Here is a 15,973-nt window from a genome sequence, read left to right as displayed (position 1 = left end):
TTTCTATTTATGTCGGAAATGTATCAGAAATAAGAGCGGCAACAAGTACATGTGTGTTGTAATAATATCGTGAATTCTTGGTTATTTTACAATTCTACTATACTATGCTGTAAAAAAATATCCTGAATTTTTAGTTGGGTTTAAAATTTTAATTGAACAATTCTTAAAACCATGATTAATCGAATTAATGGAGGCACATATTTTTAATAAGCTAATATGCAGACAAATTGTAATAAAAACCTTACAAAATCAAAACCAAAACATTAGTTATCAAACAAACTTAACTGATTCTCACCCAAACTTCTACACAAAATCCAACAAAACCAATATCAATTAAGATGAAAAACAGTAATGTAAATCTAAATTTGACCAATTAATAATGGATGATTACACAAAAACTGTCAACTAATACTCCATGCACTCTTACCATCTTCTTCTATTCTGCCATTTGTGCGGTGGCTTAATATGGGTAGAATTCCATAACCTAATTTCTTCATCATACGTTAACCTTTTGATTCCTATCTTCTTCCCTTCCACATAATATTTCTTCATCAACATAGTATTTAAGTTTTTCTTCCACACCCACACCATCTTCAATCTTTCGTTTCAAGTTTCCCGAATTCTTTTGATCCATGTTTCTCGTCAATAGCCCTGACCAATCTTCCAGTTCCCGTTGCTTTCACAGATTCATCAAATATATCACATTCATAATCAATCAATATTTGCTTCTTCAAGTTTCCGGAATCCACCCCCTCGATCTTTCTCCCGGGTTCTAAACCTGTTTCTTTGGATCCATGTATATTGTCAGGAACACCAACCAATCTTCCAATTCCCGTTTCATCGGAAACGTCAAGCACTGGTTTAGGAACCTCCGATCTTCCAATTAACGATCGGGGCTTGTCGGTTTGTGGAGGGTTTGGATCAATAGACTCAGCTTTATTCTTTCCATTGTTATCTTTCAACCAGTCATCAACAACACCTTTCCATTCTTTCACAAGTTGTCTTGAAACCTGGACGACTTGTTTTGACGCGTGACTTCGGAGACGATTAACCGACATTCCGACTCCCGTTAACTTCAATTCTTAAACCGATCATCAGCGGAGTCAGAGATGAGGGTTTTAGAGATAATGATATCTCTCTTCTTTTCGAACTCATGCGAGTGACTGGAAGCCGCCACCATGATCGCTGCTGATTTTGATTCTTCCATCGATCGAAGAAGAAGTATTAAGGTTGTTTCTAAGGGTTTTTGTGAACTTGAGTTTTGTTAAAGAAACAAGTGGATGAAGTAATTGTAATATCGAAGTAATGTAAATGTATATAAAGAAACTAGATTATGAAGTAACGTAAAATCGAGAGAAAATCGGAGAGTTTAATGATGACAAATAACAAACTCTTTTAATGATTTAACGGTTTAAATTTATTTATTCCTAATTAAAATATAAGAAAATGCAGTAAAATTGAAATATGTAACTTGGGATTCAAGTAATTGGTAAATTTGTCATAAGTAATTTGAATAAAATTTTCTCATAGCTACCTTCAAATTATAATAGGTAAAAATTATATCCAAGCTTTAATTTTTTAACATAAAAAACGTGCCATTAATATTAATTTTTTAACACCAAACAAGATTTCATTAATATTAAAAGAACAACAAATTAAGTGTGGTATTCTAAAGAGATTGGCCCTATAGCGAAGAGTTATATATAGATGACACCTGATCGGTGGCTTAGGTAACCTCTAAACAACGTCGACGTAGACATTTAAAATTTTAGCGTTAGGGTGACTTTTCTGAAACTTAAGGCGCCATCTAGAATGGCTATCCCGACGATACGACACATCGTCGCCATAGGCTATTTTTTCATTTTCTTCTATTCCGCATTAATTGGTAACCAAAAAGAAGTCGTTAATGTTGACCATGCCCCGACGAGTTGTAGTCATCATATGCTAGTTACATAAGTATTTTTGCTAATTATCTTACGGAGTAGCATAAATAAATAGAATGACGTCGTTAGGCTTACCCAATGGCAACGACTTTAAAGAGCTAGCCCTATATCTCATATCACCCATGTAACTAGTGCAAAATACTATTTAAAATATAGTAAAAACATTTGTATTATTATTATTATTATTATTATTATTATTATTATTATAGAATATTCTAGAATATTCTAAAATATATTATTAGAGTTTTAGTATTATAGTGTTACCATAATTAGGAGATTGTATTTGAATATGTATATTCTCTAATATTTATATTAACATTTAGTTAATTATAAAACATTTATTATATAAAATTTAAGTATTAAAAAGAAACAAGATTAAGTATGCAAAGCTCTATAGCGATGACTGTCGTTGCTATAAGCAAATAACTTTAATATTTTGATCACTTTATATAGGTCAATTATGTATAAAGATGTTCACGGTTTTTAAACCCTAAATTCCAACACTCAGAAAAAAATAATCTCATTAAAACATATAAGCCAATCTACAGACCAAAATATTATAAGTTAAATGATGCATTACAAACCAAAGTATCGCAAATTAAACCAAACTATTCCGAATTAAAGAAGGTGCAAACCAATAAAAAGAGCGAATCATCTTTAGCCGCGTCACTACTACAATCACAATTACATCGACATTTTCTATCAAAATCTTTGTGCATTTTTTCCATTCGCTAGTCAAACTGTTGTTGCAAGTCATGTTACATTCAAACCCATTGTTCGTTCACTTGACTTTGAAGTTAGTTCTTTTGTAAGATGTTCTTTCATTTCCTCAAGGACACATACATACATTGGGGGTTGGTTTTACACAACATGACCAACTCCCTTTATATAGTCATGCCTTTCTTCTAATGATCATTTCATGCATCACAACGATATCTTCAGGAGTTCAGGTGATGATGAAGCCTCATTTTGAATCCTTTGCTATAAAAAAAGTAAACGTATGTTAAATTTTTTTACTTATTTCAACCGCCTAACTATTGTAATTAAATAGAAAACTATCGTATTTAAACAATAAGGACACTATTATAAGTAAATATCAACATTTAGTAAATTAGAGTGAGTTTAGGTCCTTTTGACCCATTTAAACTAAAAGTTGCATAGATTAAGCAATTTAATGTGGATTTGGGTTATATCGACTCATTTAATTTAAAAGTTGGATATTTTAAGCTTTTTAAAGTGGTCTAGGTCATTTGCAGGGGCGTCCCATACAAGGCTCTCCTAGTGTCTAGGGCACAATCTTGGTAAGGGCACAAAATATTTTTTTAAATAATTACATATATCAATTTTTTTAGACCTTAGTGAGTGAATTGTATTGAAAATGGCTGAAAATAAACCAGTACGGGACAAAAAAATATGAACAAGTCTTTTAAACATTAAAACAATCTAATAAAGTCTTGGCCTATAGTAATGAAGTATTACAATTACCGGTGATCTTTTGGAATTTTTTTTATATTTATGTAAGGGGCGTTTTTTAGTACTTGTTTTGGACAGTCAAATCTCTAATATGGCCTAATACGACCATGGTCATTTGAATGGATCAAAAACGAACCAGACCCACAGCAGTACAGTTAATATATCAATCTTGTACTTAAGATCGGCCATCCCACTTTTATGGGCTGTTTGTTTACATCTGAATTGAACCATTCAGATGTAAACATCTGATTCATTCAGACTTTAGACTGTTTGGTTCCAAACAAAAAAACATCTGAATAGTTAAAACTATGTCTGAATCATTCAGACTTACTATTGTTGCTAAATGAGACAGATGCTCATTCAGATCTAAATGAACCAAAAAACCCCTTAATAAATTCAACTTTTAGTTTAAATTGGTCAAGATGACCCAAACCCTTTAATACTAAAACTTTCAGCTTATAGTGTTATAAAGTGAGTTTGGTATTCACCCACACAAAGAAGTGTTCACAGTTCGGTTGAAAATCATGAAACCGTCCAAACCGTTCGTCGGTTTGATTTTGTGGTCGATTTTTTTTAAATTTTCTATTGGTTGGTTTCAAAATTCCAAGCTGTAACGAGCAATTTGGTTTACCGGTTTTACCAAAACTGGCCAATAAAACCGAACCGGAAGAAGATTAGTGTATAATTTATTTTTATATGTGTTTTATATCACCAGTATACAATTACTGACTTTTGACAAAAGGTAACAACCTTAACCAACTGTTAATCCAAAAAAGCTAACTTTTGCCCGTACTAGATTTAAATTTTAAACAAATAGTTGTTGACTGAACTTGATTTTTTTGATTTCCTCATTTGCCCGTTCTAGATTTAAACTAATAAATTCAACTATTTTAAAAGTATGATTAGTTAAAATTCCTAAAATAGAAAATAAGTTTAGTAGCAGGCATAGACAGAGGAATTCCTAGAAAAGAAGATTACCAAAATGTGTTGAAACTGTGAACCAAACAATATTTTTTATAAGACAACTTGTATATAGGCATAATGGACCTAAACCGGAACCAAACCATTATTCATGCTTCGGTTTAAAAATGTCAATAGTTTGGTTTCGGTTCTCAATAATAAACAAACGTTAATAACAGGTTGGTTCAAGATTTGACCTAGAAACCAATGTTTAAAAAACCAGATTTTTACCCATACCGGATTGAGCTAAAAAATGATACAACCGGTTGAACCGAGTAGTATCGAGAGGTCCAACTGGGTTGAATGTTTACCCTATAATTATATATAAATACAACTTCAACTGAAAAAATAACATAAAAATGCATGATTCTATATTAAAAAATAATCCACAAGTTAATCCATACATAACAAAAAATAGTACAAAATTATTTGATTTTCAAAAAACGTTTCTTTCAAACTAAAAGTGTGCAATAGGTTTATATCATCATGGTTGTAAAAATCGCGTCTAGGCGCCGAGTACTCAACTAGTAATACACTCCCAGGCCAAAGTCTCGACAAGCCGTCCTCGAGTACTCTTCGACTAAGGCCAAGTACTCCCAACTTCCCAGTCGTCTGGCTAGCGACTTTTGCAACCTTGGATTCAATTTTATTTGCTAGGTTATAAGTCATTTAAAAAAATATGAGCTACAAAAAATATAAAAAATCTATTGGGCTTAAAACCGGTTTGTCTTTAGACTTTAGAAACCAGTATTTTAAAAGAAACCCGACGATTTGATGCCCTAGCAAACCTTCCAAAATACCGGGCTCTAAATACCGGTCGCTCGTTTGAATACATTGCTAAAAACGATCAAAATAGGGCCATAAACACCCCTACACACATATTTAATAACATGATACTAAATCGTTATTCATTAGAGGTTTTCACTGATGGAGTCCGATAGTGTTGTAAGAATAAATATATGGATATATATATATATATTTATGTATGACCTACATGATCATTTATATTATAATAGATCAAAGTTAATTAATTATACCTTATTATTATATTAGCTAGGTAATTGTTGTTGAACAAAATTATCCTTTCTTGCTAATAAAGGGTTTTCCTTGGGTGTATAAATATATGGAGAGACTTATTAACATCATTAAATATAACCATAAACCTCACATATAATTCGTGACCCTCTCTCCCTCTATATTATTCGGCTTCTCAAGAACCCTAATCCCCATCACTAATATACATCCTAAAGGGGAACCCGACCAATCTGACTGTCATGTCGTCTGGATTGTTCTCATCAGCCGTGGCCTCTCTCTCTGCTGTGACAGGTATGTTTTAGTTGTAGGTTTATCATAATATACATGTTTTCTATTATATACATGAAGAACTGATCAACCTGTGGTATCAAGAGCGATGTTGATTAACCAGTTCTTCATGTCTTCCATCAACTCAGGATCTAAAACCAGAAGACATGGACTAAAACCTGATAAACCCTAACAATTTTCGGTTTTATTAATTCGCTTTATTTATTTATTGTTCTGATTAAAACCCGAAAATAAACAAACCCTAAAAAGTTTTCGGTTTTAAAAATCGTATATGATAGAACCTGACAGTTTTTCGAAATCTGGTAAATTACCTGATTATTCGTGTTCATAACAGTTTTTGAAAATCTGGTTTAATCTGGTTCAATATCTGGATTGTTATAATGTTTTACTAAATTTTTGATTAATATTTAGACCAAGATATTTCGAATTTTGTAAAACTTAATAAAAGACTTACTTTGAAAATAATCAAATTTTGGATAAAACCAACAATCCCTAAGAATTCAGATCAAACATTATTAACTGTTTATAAACTTATGGGTGTATGTGTTTACGGCTAAAACAGTTTTCGGAAAACACTGAGTTTCCGAAAACACAAAACCCGAAAACGAATCAAACCAGAAAACTAAATTTCCCGAGACTAAAATTTTTTCGTGAACAGTATACTAGAAAATTCAATCACACTAATTGTCCAATCCGCGCTAATATTTTGTTTGCTATTAACTGTACCAATGTTTTGTAACTACTTAAAATTCATATGGATTACTTTTACAAAACATATAAAAAGCTTAACTTGAATGAATGATGATGTACACTTCTGCCTAAAGGTGATGTGATACATCTAACATATCATTTAGGTCTAAATAAAAGTTGTGTTAGTTTAGCTTAAACATGATTTAAATGTATCACTTCTGCCCAAAGGTGATGCGATACATCTATATAAAAGCAAAACTAACTCGTGCATGATTAAAATGGTTGTTTCACTTATGCCCAAAGGTGATGTGTTACAATTGTTTTGCACATATACTTAAGTAAAATTTAATTATGCCCAAAGGTGATTTATCTTTTATTTAAGTAGAATTTTATTAATTGCATTAGTCTATTATTTTGATGTTAATAATAGATATCTATTATCACAGCTTCATATTTAAATGGTTCTTATTTATGCCTAAATTAGTTTAAGTTGCCCCTAGTTCACTCTAAGTTTCTTCTAGTTTAGTATCTTAACATTCTCATATACAATCCAATAACAGCTCCGAATGGTGGAATCACATCATTAACTGGAGATAACTTAATAGATATCTATTATCACAACTTCATAATTTAAATGGTTCTTATTTATTCCTAAATTAGTTTAAGTTGCCCCTAGTTCACTCTAAGTTTCTTCTAATTTAGTATCTTAACATTCTCATATACATTCCAATAACAGCTCCGAATGGTGGAATCACATCATTAACTGGAGATAACTTTGCTGCCTGGAAGGACTCTCTTATGCTTAATCTTGCCTTCCTGGATTTTGACTTTGCTCCAAACGAGAATGAACCTCCAGCACTAACCACTGATAGCACTCCTGTTGAGCACTTACTTTTTGAAAAATGGAAGAGATGCAACCGCATGTCTCTAATACTTATGAAAAACTCCATTAGCATGCCCATAAGAGGATCCATTCCAGACTCTGAAAATGCTAAAACCTATCTGGCTTCTGTGGAGGAACAATTCAAAGGAACGTCTAAGGCGCATGCTAGTACTCTTATTCTCAAGCTGGTGACTACTAAGTACGATGAAAGGAGTGGCATTCATGGGCACATTATGATGATGAACGACATGGACCATAAGCTGAAGGGATTAGACATGGAGATCAGTGACGATTTTTTGGGGCACTTCATCATGACCTCTCTTCCAGCTTCCTATGAAGCTTTCAAGATTAATTACAACACCCAGAAGGATAAATGGACTATGAATGAGCTGATTGCTATGTGCGTGCAAGAGGAAGAGCGTATGAAGATGGACAAACCTGAAGTTGCTTACCTTGCCACCAGTTCCAAGAAGAGGAAGAACACTAATCCAAGAAAGGAGTTTGCTAAAGTTCAGAAAACTAATACAGGTGCCTCAACTAGCTCTCAGAACTCCACTGGAAAGCCCTTCTGCAAGTTCTGTAAGAAGTACATTCATAAGCAGAAGGACTCTTCGGACTTTAAGGAGTGGCTAGCTAAGAAAGGTAATGATCTTTCTATGATACCTGATTCCTATAATTTAACTATTCCTGCTAATACATGGTGGTTTGATTCCGGTTCTATGGTTCATGTGACCAATCCTACTCAGGGATTCCTTTCAATTCGGAAGCTGGAAAGAAACCAAAGAACACTAAGACTGGGGAATGATAAAGAGCTTGAAGTCAAGGCTGTGGGAACTTTACAATTAATAATGAAAACTGGTTTATGTATTAAACTTTATGATACCTTATATATTCCTGAGATTACTCAAAATCTTGTATCAGGACCAAAGTTAGACATGGACGGTTTTGATGTTTCTCATGGTCGTGGCAAACTTACTATTTCTTTAAATTCTCAAGTATTTGGTTATGGCTTTTTGGATGGTGGTCTTTATAGATTAGAACTAGATGATAATTTTTCTAAATTTTTGTTGTCATATAATATTAATGAATCACTCACAAAGATTAAAGAAAAATGAGACTTAGAGACTTCTTCTATGTTGTGGCATCAACGTTTAGGCCACATCTCACGAGACCAGTTAGCCCGCCTCGTGAAGAATGAAGTCTTACCACATCTCGATTTCACCAATTTTGGAACATGTGTCAAATGCCTTAAAGGCAAAATGACATCAGCAAATAAGAAAGGCGCCACTAGAAGCTCTAATTTATTAGAACTCATTCATACTGATATTAGTGGTCCTTACCCCATTGCTGGTATAGCTGGACATACTTCATTTATCACTTTCATTGATGATTATTCCCGATATATGTACCTGTATCTCATTAAAGAAAAATCTGAATCTGTAACAACTTTTAAAGATTATAAAGTTGAAGTTGAAAAACAATTAGATCGTCAAATAAAAGTTGTCAGATCAGATAGAGGAGGTGAATATTATGGAAGACATACTGATGTAGGTCAGGCCCCTGGTCCATCTTATGAGTTTTGTAAGGGCCATGGGATCGTGAACCAATATACCATGCCAGGCACTCCTCAGAAAAATGGTGTCGCTGAACGGAGAAATCGAACCCTTATGGATATGGTACGCAGTATGTTAGCCAACACTAATTTACCCCTATTTCTCTGGACTGAAGCCTTAAGAGCAACCGTTCATATACTCAATAGAGTTCATTCTAAGTCTGTCCCTAAAACTCCTTATGAACTTTGGACATGAAGGAAACCGAGTCTTAATTATATGAAAGTATGGGGCTATATTGCTGAAGCAAAATTTTATAACCCTTTCATAAAGAAACTTGACCCTAAAATTGTTACCTGCTTCTTTATCGGGTATCCTAAAAATTCAAAGGGTTATCGTTTCTATTGTCCTTCCCATGTAATTCGTATCGTATAAACCAAGCGTGCCGTGTTCCTGGAGGATTACAAGATCAGTGGGAGCAGTACTAACCCTTATGAAGAATTGCAAGAAATACAAGATGCGGGGGGAGACTCGTCGATTATTGTAACTCCGGTTATTCCTCTTGCCCCATGCAATTGAACCTTCTGCACCACCTTCTCCACACTCAGAACCCGTTATAACAGAAAATGAAGGCACATCAAACACTCAAAACCAAGACAATGATGAACCCGCTAATCAACTTAGGAGGTCATCTAGGTCTAGAAGACTTACTAACTTTGATGATTATGTCACCTACCTGACTGAAGTTTACACCGGAAAGCTTAATGATCCTATCTCTTATAATGAAGCCATGAGCAGTGATCAGTCTTCTGAGTGGAATAAAGCGATGATTGATGAACGTGTTCATCTTCTCCAATGATTTATAGTCAGTATTCCATTGGATCAACATTTGAGTTCTTTTAAATCTAAACTTACAAGTTATTATGGAACTATTAGGGCACAGTCGGAGGCGGGTTACAGGAGAAAGCTTACAAGTGATTAGGATTATTTTTAAAATTTTAGGTGATATAGGTTGATGTGTTAATATTTTTGTATATGTATGACATTTTTAGTACTGTCATAAGATGTTTTTGAAATCAACCGGTATGTACATATCCCGTATAAGGAACTAGTATTCTATTCTGATCAACGTTTCCAATATGTCGGTGTGAGGAAGCTTCTCTGTTGGTCATCGAATGAACCGACAAGTCTGACGTATTAAGACCTGATAAAAGCATCTCGATGAAAAGCTCGTGTTAGGGGTCTTAATCTGTTTGAGATATTGGTTCATTTAGTGACTAACAGAACCACTTATATTTTTGAAAGGGAGGGGGACACCGACATATCAATCACTTTTCTTAGAAAAGTAATGTTTTTTTATGCGGGATGTGTTTGTGACTGGTTAATGTAAAAACTTTTGATTGTCGAATTATAGGTTGATGTGTTAGTTTTGTACGATTTTGGTATGTAGTCGTTTGATATATATATATATATAGGGTGGAGTTACTGTACGCTAATGCTTAACGTACGTTAGGTACACGAGACGCTCAAAAGCAAAAAAAACAAAGGCAAAAACCTAAAAACACTCAAAAAACACTCACAAAACTTAAACGCTCAGCAAATGCTCAACAAACGCTCAAAAAAAGGTCTTCGTGTAAAAAGTGAAAAATTGATCGATTAACCATCCAAAACTGTTTTTTTCGGTGAACAAATGATTGATTGGATATGTATTGACGATTTCGAGATGTTTGGATGTGATTTCATGGATCGATTCGTGAAAAAATGGATTCACGTACGTAATGTACGTTAAGGCATTAGTGTATTGGATCTTTTCACTATATATGTCATTAGTATTTTGGTATCGGAAATCTAAATTTAGTTATTAGTTTGATAGTTGGTTCAAGATGCACTTTGTATAATCATTAGGACATTATTTGGTTAATGCTTATAATACACTTATGTAGTTCCCTACAACGGATGGATAACGACGTTGTCACGAACTCTAAGCGTGCGGAATCCCCTTATTCTTCGTTTACGAGTGTGTTAATATATTAGGATGAGTAGGAAGAAAAAGAATATCACAAAAGCTTCTCTGGTATATTGAGTATATCTCGATAACAATCAATACACAGTTAATTAATGACGCATAGAGGCGATAATGAACAACCCAAAACCCTTGCCAAATTTGTGTTTATATAACACATAACTTCACATATTACAGACATGGAGAAGTTAAGTAAGTTTGCTACTTTCTAACTTCTCTCCTAACCATCTTCGCCTCTACCTAAACATACACAAAATATAAACATAAACATCCAAAATAAAATGTATCAAATACAGACTCGATTACAAACATAAACCAATGAACCACTGACACCAATATGTACCAACAGAATCCCCCTTGGTAGTAGCTTTAACTTTTTCTTGTTTGTCTTTAGTCTTCATCAAAACTCGTCACTTGAAACGTCCCACATGCACCCTGTGTCTTACACAAACTGTGACAATTTTTTGGTACTTAATCCCTTCTGACTTCCATGCAGGAATATAAAAAATCATTTTTTTATGTATATATAATTAGACTTAGATAAGTTCACCAAGTGCAATGGATCATAAGCCCTCAGGATATCTCTCTCATCTTCGTTTTCCATAACTACCTCAATAACTTATTGTCTATTACAATTTCTTTTCAAATAATCGTCCTTATCACATTAGCAAAGTTATCACCATTCCTGTTGATTAGCTTCATCTTTCCCAAATCTTTAATCTCAAATTTTGGAAGAGAGTTAAAAGATCTTAAAAACATCTTAAAGTATTGAATTCCATCATATCTTTTTAGCCCAAACAACTTCAAATCAGCATAAAAAATCCAGTCGATAATTCCCTTTTAAGCTTCAATATAACCACGAATATTGTAATTCTTCTTATAAGACGGAGGAACAACATGTTTCCTTCTTTTGATAAACCAATTAGCACAGCCTTCCTTCCATATTGGTTCTTCTTCCCATTCAACATCATCTACTTCTTCATGTACCTTCTGTTGTAAATCAATTACCTCTCCCTTGTCATTCCCATCATCATTAACCCGATGATAATCATGTATAGGAGAGAAAATTGTTAGAAATAAAAATGAAATATATATTCAAGGAGTAGTTTTTTACATCATTTCCTTATTACCTTTCTTGAAAGAATTGACAACCAAATGACAGCCTCTCATATGACCGCTTACTTCATCAATCAAGGGATTCACTTGTATTTCTTTATTGTATTTTTCATGTTTAGAGATAAGGTCCCATGTGTATATTAGTTTGTCTTCTTTCATTGTAAGAGAAACAAGTTACAGACAATACAACAATATATTTCAAGCTTTTTCTCTATTCTTATAATTACAAATCAACATAGTATCAGAGCAGTGAATGATTCTATGATCATCTCATATTCACCTACCCAAACCCATTAGCCATGTCTAACGATTACAGTTCAATCAATACCGATCTGTCAATACAGAGTGAAAGCCAATTCATTCTAAAAAACAGCCTCTGTTCTCAGAATCATAGCCAAAAACAAAATCTTTCTCATAAACTAAAAAAATGATTTACATGTCAAAGCCAACGGAATCAAACAAAAAGGTGCACCTCTTGGAGATGAACCGGGCCTTGCTACCACTGGACCAAATGAAGCCGAGGGTGGAGGTATCATCTCAAGAGGTCAATACCGGGCATACCAAAGCCATAAAGAACTGGGAAAAACAGCGGCCGAGGGTGGAAGGTTCATCTCGAGAGGTCAATACCGAGTAGACTGAGGCCATAAGAACCGGGAAAAACGGCGGCCGCGGTAGGCAACTTGGAAGCTACCAAAATCGGCGACGACCACCGGCGCGATGGTGGTATGGAACTTCGTAACAGTGGCGGCTATAGAGGCATGGTAGCGTCGGGATACGGGTTTGAGGATATGGTTTCAAGCCCTTCTATTTTAAATCCTTGTTTTCCTTGCCCTATAATTCTTGAAAAATTAGAAACCACCCCTCAACAATCTGGTAAAATCAAAACAAATGACGTTGTGTTTACAAAATCAAGAATTAAACAATGCTTGTCAAATACTGAGTAAACGTTTTACGATCCAAGATCTAACCGCTAACACGATACATCAATAATGATAAACACGAGATCGATACATTAAATATATACTTTATTAATAACTTAGAGATGAATACATTATGATGGATAATAACTTATGGAGAGAATCCGGCATGGTGAGGGTATGGATGAATTAAGGCTCGGATCTCACTAAGTTATGAACAGGAGCTGCCTATTTATAGGCCAAAGGTCCCATTCATTAAGTTAGTCTCATTCGTTTTACTATAGTAACGAATGAGACACCATTCATTATGCCTCCATAACGAATGGGTAATAACTTAACGAATAAGCCATCATTCGTTATAGTACATAACGAATGGGCTTATAACTTAACGAATAGCCTAGTTAACTAACAAATGGACCTCACCCGCTATACAATCTATAGCGAATGTGCCATTTTACAATAAATATTCAACCTAGACTAATGACTATCTATAACTTATTCGCTCGCTACAGAAACCAAAACCGTGAACTAACAAATACCACACAGGTTTTAAAAATTGACCCACTCTTGACAAATAAAGATCTCCATGATCCTTTTTTCCACAAAATATACCAAGATAAAATTGAGGGGAAGTCTAGAACCAATTTAGAATCAACTAGGAAATTTAATATGGCTAAAATATGTGATAATTTAGATAAATCTTCGATCTTTGATTGTGGTGCTACCGACACCATGACATTTGAACTGTCTGATATGGTTTCAATTTCTCAACCAACAATTAATCAAATTAAAACCGCCAACGGAGGGATAGCTCCCGTAAAGGGAGAAGGAACCATTGAAATCTCCCCAACGTTAAAACTGTCAAATTGCCATTACGTTCCGTCCTTGTCACATAAACTGTTATCCATCAGTCATGTGACAAAGGAACTAAATTGTATAGTGTTATACAATGATACAAACACAATTTAAAACAAACATTCAAACTCTTCGGTCCGACAATTTGGGGGGGGGGGAGGCGAATACATAAACGAATCAATGAAAAAATTTTGTCAAACAAAAGGGATAATTCACTAAACGCCTTGCTCCTACACTTCACAACAAAACGGCACAATTGAAAGGAAAAATCGTATTCTCTTAGAAATAACTCGAGCTTTCTTAATTGAATCTCGAGTTCCTAAGACCTTCTGGCCTGGAGCTCTTGCAACTGCCACGTACTTTATTAATGATTACAAACCAAAGCCCTTGACTTAAAACCCCCACTTGAAATTCTTTCCGAATTTACCAAAATTCCACCCATTCTTACGTTACAATCACGAATATTTGGATGCTCAGTCTTTATCCACATTCCCAAGGTAAATCGAAGCAAACTCGACCCATGTGTGGAAAAATGTGTGTTTGTAGGCTATGGTATCAAACAAAAAGGATACCGGTGCTATAGCCCCAAAAAACGTCATATGTACACTACCATGGATTGTGACTTTTTGGAAATCGAATTCTTTTATACCTCTCAACACAGTGGTCAGGGGGAGGAGTATAATGACACACTAAGTTGGCTAAAATGGGTTCCATAATGGGCTTCATCATCGGAAGAAGTTAATCACAATACCCAAGCGTTTTCAAGAGAAAATCATAGTACCCAAGATGAGTCACTAGCTTCCCAACAATAAAATGGTCCAACAATCAGTGTTCCATGACCAAAAACTCCAAACTTAGAGTCTGTGGTAAGTAATACTCAAATACATGAAGAAATACAAAATAATGAATCCCGTGAAAATCAAAGTATTAATTTAAATGATAATCGTGAGATAGTTGTAGAACAAACAGTGCAGGAAGAACAAGGTGAACCAATACAAGTAGAGAGAGCAGAAATATATGTTCTACCACCGAGAGCTAGCAGAGGAGTCCCTCCTAAAAATTACTCTCTAGAATTTTGACCTAAGTCATCTAGATATCCCATGGCAAACATAGCCGAAGGCTTTATCTGAAGAAACCAAGGCTTTTAATTCTTCCTTATACGTTCAACAACTTCCAAACTCTGTGGAACAAGCCTTAAAATCAAAGAACAGGAAGGATGCAATGGAAGTAGAGATGAAAGCATTAGTGAAAAATGACACATAGGAAAAATGTGAGCTCCCTTCAGGAAAGAAACCAGTAGGATGCCGATGGGTCTTCACAATTAAGCATAAACCGAATGGAACCATTGAAAGGTACAAAGAACGATTATTAGCCAAAGGATATACCCAAACATATGGAATTGATTACTCAGAGATATTCTCTCCTGTAGCCAAGATCAACACAATTAGGGTACTTTTTTCGATTGCTGCAAATGAAGGATGACCTCTTCATCAGTTTGATGTTAAGTATGTCTTCTTACACGAGGAATTATAAGAAGAAGTTTACATGGAAGCCCCACCCGGGTTCACAAAAAAGTTCAAAGCAAAAGAAGTATGTCGGTTAAAAATTCTTTATACGGGCTTAAACAATCTCCTTGAGCTTGGTTCGGCAGATTTACGTTAGCAATGAGAACATTCGGATATCAACAAAGCAACTCTGATCATACGTTGTTCCTAAAACGAAGAGGTAAACTTATAACTTGTTTAATTATATATGTTGATGACATGAATATTACAGGGAATGATGATGAAGAAATGCAAAAGTTGAAAGAAAACATATTTAAAGAATTTAAAATGAAGGATCTAGGAAGGCTTAAGTACTTTCTTGGAATCGAAGTATTAAGATCTAAAAAAGTATTTTCATATGTCAAAAAAATATATTCTTGACCTTTTAGGAGAGATAGGAATGATCGACTGCAATCCGGCTGACACACCAATTATGGTTAATCATAAACTCCATATGGAAAAAGGAGGGAAACTGGCAGACAAAGAAAGATACCAACGCTTGGTAGGAAAATTAATATACCTCTTACATACTCGTCTAGACATTGCATATGTAGTTGGGGTAGTTAGCAAATTTATGCATCAACCTCAAGATACTCACATGGAAGCAGTATGGAAAATTATTAGATATCTCAAAGGAATAACAGGTCAAGGGGTTCTCTCCCAACAAAACAATCACCTAAAAGTTCAAGTGTATAC

At 34.4% G+C, this 15,973-nt stretch overlaps 1 protein-coding gene across 1 annotated transcript; it reads left to right on the top strand.

Annotated features, from left to right (window-relative positions):
- Positions 1 to 5,650: 5,650 nt before the first annotated feature.
- On the top strand, positions 5,651 to 9,681 carry LOC143535494 (uncharacterized). Its single transcript, XM_077029725.1, has 4 exons — positions 5,651 to 5,702; positions 7,126 to 8,130; positions 8,428 to 8,955; positions 9,431 to 9,681. The coding sequence occupies exons 1-4, from the start codon at positions 5,651 to 5,653 to the stop codon at positions 9,679 to 9,681; spliced, it is 1,836 nt and encodes a 611-aa protein (XP_076885840.1).
- The last annotated feature ends 6,292 nt before the right edge of the window (positions 9,682 to 15,973 follow it).

This window comes from Bidens hawaiensis, unplaced genomic scaffold (genome assembly GCF_021521415.1).
Source record: "Bidens hawaiensis isolate Kalapana, Puna unplaced genomic scaffold, B.hawaiensis_p1.1 tig00010504_1, whole genome shotgun sequence".
Taxonomy (NCBI): domain Eukaryota; kingdom Viridiplantae; phylum Streptophyta; class Magnoliopsida; order Asterales; family Asteraceae; genus Bidens; species Bidens hawaiensis.
This window is presented reverse-complemented; position numbering and strand designations above follow the sequence as displayed.